The sequence below is a fragment of the Heptranchias perlo genome, chromosome 1, assembly GCF_035084215.1.
Source record: "Heptranchias perlo isolate sHepPer1 chromosome 1, sHepPer1.hap1, whole genome shotgun sequence".
NCBI lineage: Eukaryota > Metazoa > Chordata > Chondrichthyes > Hexanchiformes > Hexanchidae > Heptranchias > Heptranchias perlo.
The window spans coordinates 2,756,348-2,768,851 of NC_090325.1; the positions used below are offsets into that span (position 1 = coordinate 2,756,348).

General features: G+C 47.1%; 1 protein-coding gene across 4 annotated transcripts in view; it reads left to right on the plus strand.

Annotated features, from left to right (window-relative positions):
* The first annotated feature begins 2,181 nt into the window (after positions 1–2,181).
* znf638 (zinc finger protein 638) overlaps positions 2,182–12,504 on the plus strand; it is a 242,035-nt gene continuing 231,712 nt past the window's right edge. For all 4 annotated transcript variants that reach the window (XM_067978417.1, XM_067978454.1, XM_067978485.1 and 1 more), the window contains exon 1: positions 2,182–2,459. In XM_067978417.1, the coding sequence (XP_067834518.1) occupies positions 2,356–2,459 (104 nt within the window). In that variant the 5' untranslated portion in view covers positions 2,182–2,355. The remainder of the gene's footprint in view (positions 2,460–12,504) is intronic.

Here is a 12,504-nt window from a genome sequence, read left to right on the forward strand (position 1 = left end):
ACCTCTAACCAATCCCCTGTCCAAGCCACTAGGTAGCCTCCAATTCCATGTGCTCTCATTTTTGTTAAAAGTTATGTGGAACCTTATCAAATGCCTTCTGGAAGTCCATATAAATAACATCCATAGACACTCCCTTATCTACCACATTAGTTCGCTCCTCAAAAAATCCAATTAGGTTCATTAAACGTGACTTACCCTTTACAAATCCGTGCTGTCTCTCCCTGATCAGTTCATATTTGTCCAAATGCTCAGTCACTCTGTCCCTAGTAACAGATTCTAGTAAAGGAGAAATTTGCTGGGCTGTGGGGAAAGGGCAGGGGGAGTGGGACTAATTGGATAGCTCTTTCAAAGAGCCGGCACAGGCACGATGGGCCGAATGGCCTCTTCCTGTGCTGCAAGATTCTCTGAGAAGCTCAGTCCCCGGCTCTCACAGGGTGATGGACAGCCCATAGACGGGAGATCCCAGGGTCACGAGGAGAAATGCACCTTGTGTGCTGGAAGGTTCTGCGACTCCCTGCTGTTTGTTTACAGTGGCCTGGTCGAATCTCAGCTTCGCCATCGGCCTGCAGCGTAGGAGCAACGCGGCAAATCCGTGCAACAGACACAACGAGGTGCGATCGTCACGTGTTGCCGGGCCAACAGTGCCCAAGGGGTAGGGTCTCAATTCCAGGCCTCTCTGCTATTTGTTTCTTTCTCCCCCTCCCCCCATATACGGAGTCTTTGATTGCATTCGGTACTGCTGCCCGCAACAAAAGACTTGCATTTCTATAGCGCCTTTCACAACCTCAGGACGTCCCAAATGGCTTTACAGCCAACGAAGTACTTTTCTTGAATTGTAGTCACTGTTGCAATGTAGGAAACGCAGCAGCCAATTTGTGCACAGCAAGATCCCACAAACAGCAATGAGATAGTGACCAAATATTCTGTTTTTTTAGTGATGTTGGTTGAGGGATAAATATTGGCCCCAGGACACCGTGGAGAACTCCCCTGCTCTTCTTCGAAATAGTGTCATGGGATATTATACATCCACCTGAGAGGGCAGATGTTCTATGTCTCATCCAAAAGACGGCTCCTCCGACAGTGCAGCACTCCCTCAGTACTGCACTGGGAGTGTCAGCCTGGATCATGGGCTCAAATCCCTGGAGTGGGACTTGAACCCACAGACCTTCTGACTCAGGTGAGAGCTACCCACTGAGCCACGGCTGACACCTACCAACGGCCCCATGTGACTCCAGACATTGAGTGTCAGTAGGTTATTCGACCACACGGGGCATCACAGCCGAGCCCAATCCTGTCTATATGCACTTGCGTTCACATTCCAGCAGAGCGTGACTGGTTAGCAATGAAGAGCAAGAAAGCTGCCTGACCCTCCCCAGACCCCATACTTGGCCCAGATGTGGGATCGATCCTGGGATCTCTCTAATCCCTGCGATCGCAGTAATACTTAGGCTTTGAGCCGTAGAATCAAAGAATGATACAGCACAGAAGGAGGCTATTCAGCCCACCATGCCTGTGCCGGTTCATTAAAGAGTTATCCAATTAGTCCCACTCCCCTGCTCTTTCCCCAGAGCCCTGCAAATTTTCCCCCTTCAACTATTTATCTAATTCCCTTTTGAAAGTTATTATTGAATCTGCTTCCACCGCCCTTTCAGGCAGCGAATTCCAGATCATCACAACTCGCTGTGGTAAGAAAAATTCTCCTCATCTCCCCTCTGGATCTTTAGCCAATTACCTTAAATCTGCGTCCTCTGATTACCAACCATTTCTACCACTGGAAACAAGTTTCTCCTTATTTACTCTATCAAAACCCTTCATGATTTTGAAATCTCCCTCAGGAGATTGTCTCCCCCACCCCAATGAGTGGAATAGTGAGACAGTTTGCTTCTTTCCCCCCCCCCCCCCCCCCCCAGTTCGGGGCTGTGCTGAGATTACAGAGACCCCACACAGCCTGCTGCGAGCAGTTTAAATAGTTTATTAAATGGGGGAGGCCACCTGTTGTCTGGTGAATTGTCATCGCTGGGGCGGGGGGTGGGGTGGGGGGAATGGGAAACTTGGTGCAGCTGCTGGGGAGGGTCTCCAGGGGCCCCTCCCCCATCCCCTGACTGGCTGCTGGTATGTCACAGACCTCTGAAATCCCAGCCTCTTTCGAACACTTATCTTTCTCGGCTTCTACAGCTCCCCGACTGGCTGGGATTTCAAAACTTCACCAAGTTGGAGAGGTCAGGAAGAGGGAGGAAGGTGGGATTCACACAAAGCAGGAATCACAGGGACTTTACAAGGGAGAGCCCAGGATCCAAGAAGGAGGGAATCACCTGCAATCCATGAAGATTCCCAGCTGGTCCCATCAGTGGGAAAATGGAACAGGTTAAGGAGAAATCTCAGGGCAAGGAAATCAGACTCAAGGGCAACGGGTTGAAGAAACAACATTGCCAGGTGCTGCTGGCTGACCCCATCCGGAGGTAGGGTGAACGGGCAGGGATTGAGTCCAGGAAAACTCCCGGCACTCAACAGGTTCTGCCAGCTGTTACTGTGCAATTTAAATCGTTTTAGACTCCTCGCATCCCCCCGAGAGCTCGCTTTAACATCACTGCAGAGAAAGTTCAACGAGGGAGATGGAAATCTAACCCAGGAGGGAGCTGAGTAAGGGGGCATGGTGTTAGGGGGCTGGGGTAAGGGGGCTGGGGTAAGGGGGCACAGGGTAAGGGGGCACAGGGTAAGGGGCTGGGGTAAGGGGGCTGGAGTAAGAGGGCACAGGGTAAGGGGCTGGGGTAAGGGGGCTGGGGTAAGGGGGCACAGGGTAAGGGGGCACAGGGTAAGGGGCTGGGGTAAGGGGGCTGGAGTAAGAGGGCACAGGGTAAGGGGGCTGGGGTAAGGGGGCTGGGGTAAGAGGGCACAGGGTAAGGGGCTGGGGTAAGAGGGCTGGGGTAAGAGGGCACAGGGTAAGGGGCTGGGGTAAGGGGGCTGGGGTAAGAGGGCTGGGGTAAGAGGGCACAGGGTAAGGGGGCTGGGGTAAGGGAGCACAGGGTAAGGGGGCTGGTGTATGAGGGCTGGTGTATGAGGGCTGGTGTAAGGGGGCACAGGGTAAGGGGGCACAGGGTAAAGGGGCACAGGGTAAGGGGCTGGTGTAAGGGGGCACAGGGTAAGGGGGCTGGGGTAAGGGGGCATGGGTTGAGGGCTGGGGTAAGGGGGCACAGGGTAAGGGGGCTGGGGTAAGGGGACACGGGGTAAGGGGGCATGGGGTAAGGGGACTGGCACAAGGGGGCACAGGGTAAGGGGGCTGGGTATGGTGTGTTATAGGATCTGTGCTGGTATCATATTGTTTCTCTGTCAGTGAGAGTGTGTTCCTCATCCATGCCTTTGTAACCTCCAGACTGGACTATTCCAATGTTCTCCTGGCCGGCCTCCCATCTTCCACCCTCCATAAACTTCAGCTCATCCAAAACTCTGCTGCCCGTATCCTAACTCGCACTAAATCCCGTTCACCCATCACCCCTGTGCTCACTGACCTACATTGGCTCCCGATCCGGCAATGCCTTGAATTTAAAATTCACATCCTTGTTTTCAAATCCCTCCATGGCCCTCGCCCCTCCCTATCTCTGTCACCTCCTCCAGCCCTACAACCCTCTGAGATCTCTGCGCTCCTCCAATTCTGGCCTCTTGCACATCCCTGATTTTAATCGCTCCACCATTGGCGGCCGTGCCTTCAGCTGCCTGGACCCTAAGCTCTGGAATTCCCTCCCTGAACCTCTCCACCTCTCCACCTCTCTCTCCTCCTTTAAAACCTACCCCTTTGGCTAAGCTTTTGGTCACCTGTCCCAATATATCGTTTATGTGACTCGGTGTCAAATTTTGTTTGATAATCGCTCCTGTGAAGCGCCTTGTGATACGTTAAAGGCGCTATATAAATGCAGGCTGTTGTTGTTATTGTTATAGAGTAATAAAATGAATCATTTTTTTGCATAATAGATCATTTATTGGATTTCTCCTTGTTGATCAATGTGCACAGAGGGTTAAAATTGGTTACTGCTTCTGCGAGCTGCAGAAAATATACATTATGGTCTGATAAGCTAACCATAGTCATCAGTGACTTAGATGAAGGGACCGAGTGTAATGTATCCAAGTTTGCTGACGATGTAAAGCTAGGTGGGAAAGTAAGCTGTGAGGAGGACACAGAGTCTGCAAAGGGATATAGACAGGTTAAGTGAGTGGGCAAGAAGGTGGCAGATGGAGTATAATGTGGGGAAATGTGAGGTTATTCACTTTGGTAGGAAGAACAGAAAAACAGAATATTTTTTAAAAGGTGAGAGACTAAGAAATGTTGGTGTTCAGCGGGATTTGGGTGTCCTTGTACATGAATCACAGAAAGTTAACATGCAGGTACAGCAAGCAATTAGGTGGTGCAATGAAGATTTACTAGATTGATTCCTGGGATGAGAGGGTTGTCCTATGAGGAGAGATTGAGTAGAATGGGCCTATACTCTCTGGAGTTTAGAAGAATGAGAGGTGATCTCATTGAAATATATAAAATTCTTAGAGGGCTTTATAGGGTAGACACTGAGAGGCTGTTTCCCCTGGCTGGAGAGTCTAGAACTATAAGTCATAGTCTCAGGATAAGGAGTCGGCCATTTAGGACTGAGATGAGGAAACATTTCTTCACTCAAAAGGTTGTGAATCTTTGGAATTCTCTACCCCAGAGTGCTGTGGATGCTGAGTCGTTGAGTATATTCAAGACTGAGATTGATAGATTTTTGGACACTAAGGGAATCAAGGGATATGGGGATCGGGTGGGAAAGTGGAGTTGAGGTTGAAGATCAGCCACGATCTGATTGAATGACGGAGCTGGCTCGAGGGGCCGTATGGCCTACTCCTGCTCCTATTTCTTATGTTCTTATGTTAGAACTGTAGAGGTTTAAAGCTCAGAAGGAAGCCATTCGATCTATCCTGTCTATTCCTGTGGGACAATGGGCAGATTAATATGCGAATGTCTGTTGAGTACAAGGCCATTAGTATCACTGGGGTAGCTTGTGACTTTGTGCGATAGTGTAAATTGGGTGATAGTGAGTCAGAAGCCCATTTTATATCTCTCCTGAAGTCAATGGGAATAAAAATGGGGACAGATGTAAAAATGGTTGCTGACTCGCTATCGCCCGATTTACACTATCACTCAAAGTCAAGACCTACCCTATTGATAGAGATTGGTTGCCATGATTACTAAACAGCTCCATTAATGGCCCAGAATTTGCTGTCAAAATAACGGTGCAGCTAATGGCACTCGCTATTATTTATGTGTAAATGATACAGCAACTTCAGGCGAGAGGCAGGTGAGCGGTTAAACGTGGAAATCCAAAAGTTGCTGTCTGAGATTGGCCGTTCCTCCGTTAGCTTCAGGGAAACGGCATCTCGCCGTCTGACTCACCGTTGAAATGCGTTGAACGCCGTGAAGTTCCTGTACTTTTGCGGTAGATATGAACTAAACTCACCACAGAAAGTCTTCTCCATTCTAGACTAAGTTTCCCTTTTAACAATGTGAGAAGTGTTAATCACTGCCAGTCTACCTCTCTGGCACTGAAAGTTAACTATTACAAGTGTGGAGTCTCATTCCTTCAGGTTTTAATTGTTGAAGATTTTTTTTAAAAACAATTTTTTAATTAAAAATTTTTTTTTACTTTTCCTTTCTCTTCTCTTCTTTTCTCTCTTAATCCAAACTTTCTTTCCCTCTCTTTATTTCTCTTTCTGTATCTGATTTGACATTGAATTCGCCCCCTCTAATTTACACTTCCGTCTCAGTTCTTGTGCTGTTAATTTCCCAATCCTTCAGTTTGATTGGTTAAGGAGATACCCAGTTACTTGCCCTGTTCACTCAGGTCCCAGATGCCCTGTTTCCCTCACTACGATGTTATCAGCTCGCACTTTCAGCAACTTGCCACCCAAAATATCATCGAGGTTAAACGGGCAATGATACCATTCGTTGCCCTGCTATAGCAAATTCTGGGCCATTATTGGATCATGTGATGGTAGAAGGCGAACTAGACGGACCTTGGTCTTTTCTCGTCCAGCAATTCCTATGCTCCGATGTTTCATAAAATTCTTCCTCCAGGCTAGGGCATAATCTTTGGACGTCTCTTCTTTCAAACTGCCTGAGACTTGGTTGATCTATCTGAGCCGCTAGCTCTTTATATATCCGACTGTACTGACCCAGACTTACAACATATGTTCTTTCCCCATTAGAGTAGATTTATTAATGGGATTCCACTGAGGATAAAAGGGTGTAAAAGAAATGACAGCCATCCGTGGCTAAGTAAAGAAATCAAGGATAGTATCCGACTAAAAACAAGGACATATAAGGTAGCCAAACTTAGTGGGAGGATAGAAGATTGGGAAGTCTTCAAAAGACAGCAAAAAGTAACGAAAGGATTGATTAAGAAAGGGAAGATAGATTATGAAAATAAATTAGCAAAAAATATAAAAACAGTTATATAAAAAGAAAAAGGGTGGCTAAGGCAAACGTAGGTCCCTTAGAGGATGAGACCGGGAAATTAATGGTGGGAAACATGGAGATGGCAAAAATGCTGAACAAATATTTTGTTTCAGTCTTTACAGTAGAGGACACTAAGAATATCCCAACACTGGACAAACAGGGGACTCTCGGGGGGGAGGAGCTAAATACGATTAAAATCACTCAAGAGATGGTACTCAGTAAAATAATGGGACTCAAGGCGGATAAATCCCCTGGACCTGATGGCTTCCATCCTAGGGTCTTGAGGGAAGTGGCAGTAGGGATTGTGGATGCTTTGGTGATAGTTTTCCAAAATTCCCTGGACTCAGGAGAGGTCCCGGCAGATTGGAAAACTGCTAATGTAACACCGTTATTTAAAAAGGGTAGTAGGCAGAAGGCTGGAAATTATAGGCCAGTTAGCCTAACATCTGTGGTGGGTAAAATTTTGGAGTCTATTATTAAGGAGACAGTAACGGAACATTTGGATAAACATAATTTAATAGGACAAAGTCAGCATGGCTTTATGAAGGGGAAGTCATGTCTGACAAATTTGCTTGAGTTCTTTGAGGACATAACATACAGGGTGGATAAAGGGGAACCAGTGGACGTAGTGTATTTAGACTTCCAGAAGGCATTCGACAAGGTGCCACATAAAAGATTATTGCTCAAGATAAAGAATCACTGGATTGGGGGTGATATTCTGGCATGGGTTGAGGATTGGTTATCGAACAGGAAGCAGAGAGTTGGGATAAATGGTTCATTCTCGGACTGGCAACCAGTAGCCAGTGGTGTTCCGCAGGGGTCGGTGCTGGGTCCCCAACTCTTTACAATCTATATTAACGATTTGGAGGAGGGGACCGAGTGCAACATATCAAAGTTTGCAGATGATACAAAGATGGGAGGGAAAGTAGAGAGTGAGGAGGACATAAAAAACCTACAAGAGGATATAGACAGGCTGGGTGAGTGGGCGGAGATTTGGCAGATGCAATACAATATTGGAAAATGTGAGGTTATGCACTTTAGCAGGAAAAATCAGAGAGCAAGTTATTATCTTAATGGCGAGAAACTGGAAAGTACTGCAGTACAAAGGGATCTGGGGGTCCTCGTGCAAGAAAATCAAAAAGTTAGTATGCAGGTGCAGCAGGTGATCAAGAAGGCCAACGGAATGTTGGCTTTTATTGCTAGGGGGATAGAATATAAAAACAGGGAGGTATTGCTGCAGTTATATAAGGTATTGGTGAGACCGCACCTGGAATACTGCATACAGTTTTGGTGTCCATACTTAAGAAAAGACATACTTGCTCTCGAGGCAGTACAAAGAAGGTTCACTTGATTAATCCCGGGGATGAGGGGGCGGACATATGAGGAGAGGTTGAGTAGATTGGGACTCTACTCATTGGAGTTCAGAAGAATGAGAGGCGATCTTATTGAAACATATACGATTGTGAAGGGGCTTGATCAGGTGGATGCAGTAAGGATGTTCCCAAGGATGGGTGAAACTAGAACTAGGGGGCATAATCTTAGAATAAGGGGCTGCTCTTTCAAAACTGAGATGAGGAGAAACTTCTTCACTCAGAGGGTGGTAGGTCTGTGAAATTTGCTGCCCCAGGAAGCTGTGGAAGCTACATCATTAAATAAATTTAAAACAGTAATAGAAAGTTTCCTAGAAGTAAAGGGAATTAGGGGTTACGGGGAGCGGGCAGGAAATTGGACATGAAGCTGAGTTCGGATCGGTCAATGCCCTGTGGGTGGCGGAGAGGGCCCAGGGGCTGAGTGGCCGGGTCCTGCTCCTACTGCTTGTGTTCTTTAGATTTGAGGTTAGGATCAGATCAGCCATGATCTTATTGAATGGTGGAGCAGGCTCGAGGGGCTGATTGGCCTACTCCTGCTCCTATTTCTTATGTTCTTATGTTTTTATGACCCAGACCCAGTTTGTTATCTATTTATTGCAGTTTTTAACAGTAAGATCTTGCTAAGCGCCTCAGACATTCCAGTGTTTCGATTCTTTTCCCTTATCTAGGTGATGCTAAACCTTCATAAAACACTGGTTCGGCCTCAGTTGGAATATTGTGTCCAATTCTGGGACCACACTTTAGGAAGGATGTCAAGGCCTTAGAGAGGATGTAGGGGAGATTTACTAGAATGAGAGACTTCAGTTACGTGGAGAGACTGGAGAAGCTGAGGCTGCTGTCTTTGGAGCAGAGAAGGTTGAGAGGAGATTTGATCGAGGTATTCAAAATCATGAGAGATTTTAATAGAGTAAATAAGGAGAAACTGTTTCCACTGGCAGGTGGGTGGGTAACCAGAGGACACAGATTTAAGGCAATTGGCAAAAGAACCAGAACGGAGATGAGAATTTTATTTTACACAGCGAGTTGTGATGATCTGGAATGCGCTGCCTGAAAGGGCGGTGGAAGTAGTTTCAATCATAACTTTCAAAAGGGAATTGGATAAATACTTGAAAAGGAAAAATTTACAGGGCTGTGGGGAAAGAGCAGGGGAGTGGGACTAATTGGATCGCTCTTTCAAAGAGCTGGCACAGGCATGATGGGCCGAATGGCCTCCTTCTGTGCTGTATGATTCTATGATCTCGGTTTCAGCCCTTCTTAAAGGGCCCCTTTAGTTTTGGCTTGTCAGCATTAACTAGTTTCCATCTTGGAGGTGCTTCCTCAATCAGCCGTTATGGAGTTAGTGCAGCAATACAAATATACAATTTGTATATATTATAGCAAAAACCCTGGTGCAAAAGGTCGAGCACATTCGAGCAATAAACACGACAGCAACCAACCGTTCTTGCATTTCACCACGTTACACAGAGATACATGGGAACACCATCACCTTCACGTCCCCCTCCGAGTCACACATCATCCTGATTTGCATATATATGTCGCCGTTCCTTCATTTGTTCTGGAACTCCCTCCCTAACAGCACTGTGGGAGAACCTTCACCACACGGACTGCAGCGGTTCAAGAAGGCGGCTCACCACCACCTTCTCAAGGGACAGCTAGGGACAGACAATATGCCAGCAACGCCCATATCAGCAAGGGGGCATAATCTTAAAATTAGAGCCAGGCCATTTACGAGTGAAATCAGGAAACACTTTTTCACACAAGGGTTAGTGGAAATCTGGAATTGTCTCCCCCAAAATGCTGTGGATGCTGGGGGTCAATTGAAATTTTGAAACCTGAGATTGATAAATTTTTGTTGGGTGAGGGTATCAAGGGATCTGGAGCAAATCGGTAAAATGGAATTGAGGTCCAGATCAGCCATGATCTAACTGAATGGAAGCCATGATGTGGAGATGCCGGTGATGGACTGGGGTTGACAATTGTAAACAATTTTACAACACCAAGTTATAGTCCAGCAATTTTATTTTAAATTTCACAAGCTTTCGGAGGCTTCCTCCTTCCTCAGGTGAATTTCCACAACATTCACCTGAGGAAGGAGGGAACCTCCGAAAGCTTGTGAAATTTAAAATAAATTTGTTGGACTATAACTTGGTGTTGTAAAATTGTTTATAACTGAATGGAGGAATAGACCCGAGGGACTGAACGGCCCCCTTCTGTTCCAATGTTCCTATGGATAGGACTTACCTGGGCAATTTTCCACATTGTCGGTTAGTGTTGTAGCTGTTATGGAACAGCTTATCTAGAGGCGCTCCTAGATTTGGAGCACAGATATTCAGCACTACAGCCGGGATGTTGTCGGGACCCATAGCCTTTGCTGTATCCAGTGCACTCAGCCGTTTCTTTATCACATGGAGTGAATCAAATTGACTAAATATCTGTGATGGTGGGGATATCGGGAGGAGGCCAAGATGGATCATCCACTCGGCACTTCCGGCTGAAGATGGTTATGAACACTTCAGTCTTGTCTTTTGCACTCATTTTCTGGGCTCCGCCATCGATGAGGATGGGGATGTTCCTGGAGCCTCCTCCTCCCATTAGTTACCTAATTGTCCACCGCCACTGGATGTGGGCCCACAGAAAGGGTAGTTCCCCTGTTCCACATTCAGCCTGTGGGTCAGTTGATCAGATTGGCGACCGTCTCACAGTCACTCTATCCATGTGTTTGATTTGAGGGGTTATGTGCAGCCCCACATTAATGGGGTGTATCTCTTCACCATCTCGACCAGGAACTGGACAAATGTGCTGGGGGGGTGGGGTGGGTGGGAGGTGGTGGGAGAGGAGGCTATCTCCTGATGGCACCAGGCCAAGGAGGAATGTAATGGAAACTGGGGGCTTTGTCAGGAGGCCACCATGATCTTGGTAGCCTTGCAGAACTTCATCCCAGTGTCCTGGGCGGGACGGGGGAGAGGGGGAGGTGGAGATACCCCAGAATGTGACTGCGTAACATTAACGTGATCCAGCTTACCCATCAATATATTGGTAACAATACACTCTCGAGAGAACACTGATCAGCGTGTGGCTGCGGGGGAAAGGTGTAACTTGGAAACCAAAGCTTCTTTAAGTTTCAGTTTTACAACCATACTCCCCCCCGGGAACCCAAAGACTTTGGTTTCCAGGAGTTCCTGTCACTCTGCTGACAACTCACCCGCCCCCTCCCCACCCTCTGAGGGTCAGAGGTGAAGGAATGTGAGGAGCGATGTGAAGAGTTTACCAACTGGCCCTGTGTACGGGTCCCATAACCTCCTTTAACCCTTTGCATTGCAGCATTGTCCTACTGCAGGGTGAGGGGGACTGAGCTATGTCTCCTCCCTCCCCCCCCAGGGCTGTGGAGAAGTTCCACACTCCTTGTCTTGCTTTCACAGCGAGTGTTTGCTCCCATTGAGCCTGTTAGAGGGCAGGTGGGACAGGAATCAATGTTTACACTCTCGGAGGGATCCTCAGTTCAGAGTTTGTGTGCCATGCCAACGGAGATCGATAGATTTTTATTAGGCACGGGTGTTAAGGGTTACAGACCAAGGGGGTGGATGGAGTTAGGATGCAGATCAGCCATGATCTAATTGAATGGCGGAACAGGACCGAGGGTCTAAAATGGCCTACTCCTGTTCATATGTTCCTACATAAGGCTGGAGGAGTTTACAGAGATATGGAGGGGCGAGGCCATGAAAGGATTTAAACACGAGGATGAGACTTCTAAATTTGAGGCATTGAGGGACTGGGAGCTAAAGTAGGTCAGCAAGTGCAGGGGTGATGGGTGAGTGAGACTTGGTGGGATTAGGATACAGGCAGTAAGATCTTAGCTGAAGTTTATGGAGAGTGGAGGATGGGAGGCCGGCGCGGAGAGCATTGGAATAGTCGAATCTGGAGGTAACAAAGGCATGGATGAGGGTTTCAGCAGCAGAGGGGCTGAGGAAGGGGCGAAGACAGCCGATGTTATGGAGATGGAAGTCGGTAAATATATTTGTTTGTAACAAAATCCGTTGTCTGATTTTCCCTTATCGCGGACATTGATGGTCTGTTTATCGCAGTTCCCACAATAGACTGAAAGTGACCCAAACATTCTTGAGTTGCCCTCCCCCGGTTAGTCTTTCTCACAGTCTCACAAGTTTTATCAAGGTCTTGTCTGAAAAGCTGTTTTGCTCCCTGAGAGTTTCTTACATCACACTTGGCACTTTTTGTGAGTTTAGTCTAACAGCACAGCAAGACAACTTTTACACATTGCAGCAGAAAAGGAAACCATCTTATTACAGGAGGTCAGGCTCAGAAAACAAGCTTTCCAATGTTTCACAGATAACTTTAAGTGATACGTTAGACTTAGGCGATACAATGCCATCGTACTTCACAATATTGAGAGGATATGGGTCATAAGCTCAGCTCGGGGTCAAATAAGGACACTGAGGTTACAAACAATCTGATTCAGTCTGAGACAGAGGGCAAGGAAAGAAAGAAAGAACTTGCATTTATACAGAACCTGTCACAACCTCAGGCCATCCCAAAGCGCTTTAGAGCCAATGAAATACTTTTTGAAGTGTAGTCACTGTTGTAATGTAGGAAACGCGGCAGCCAGTTTACACACAGCAAGATCCCACAAACAGCAATGAG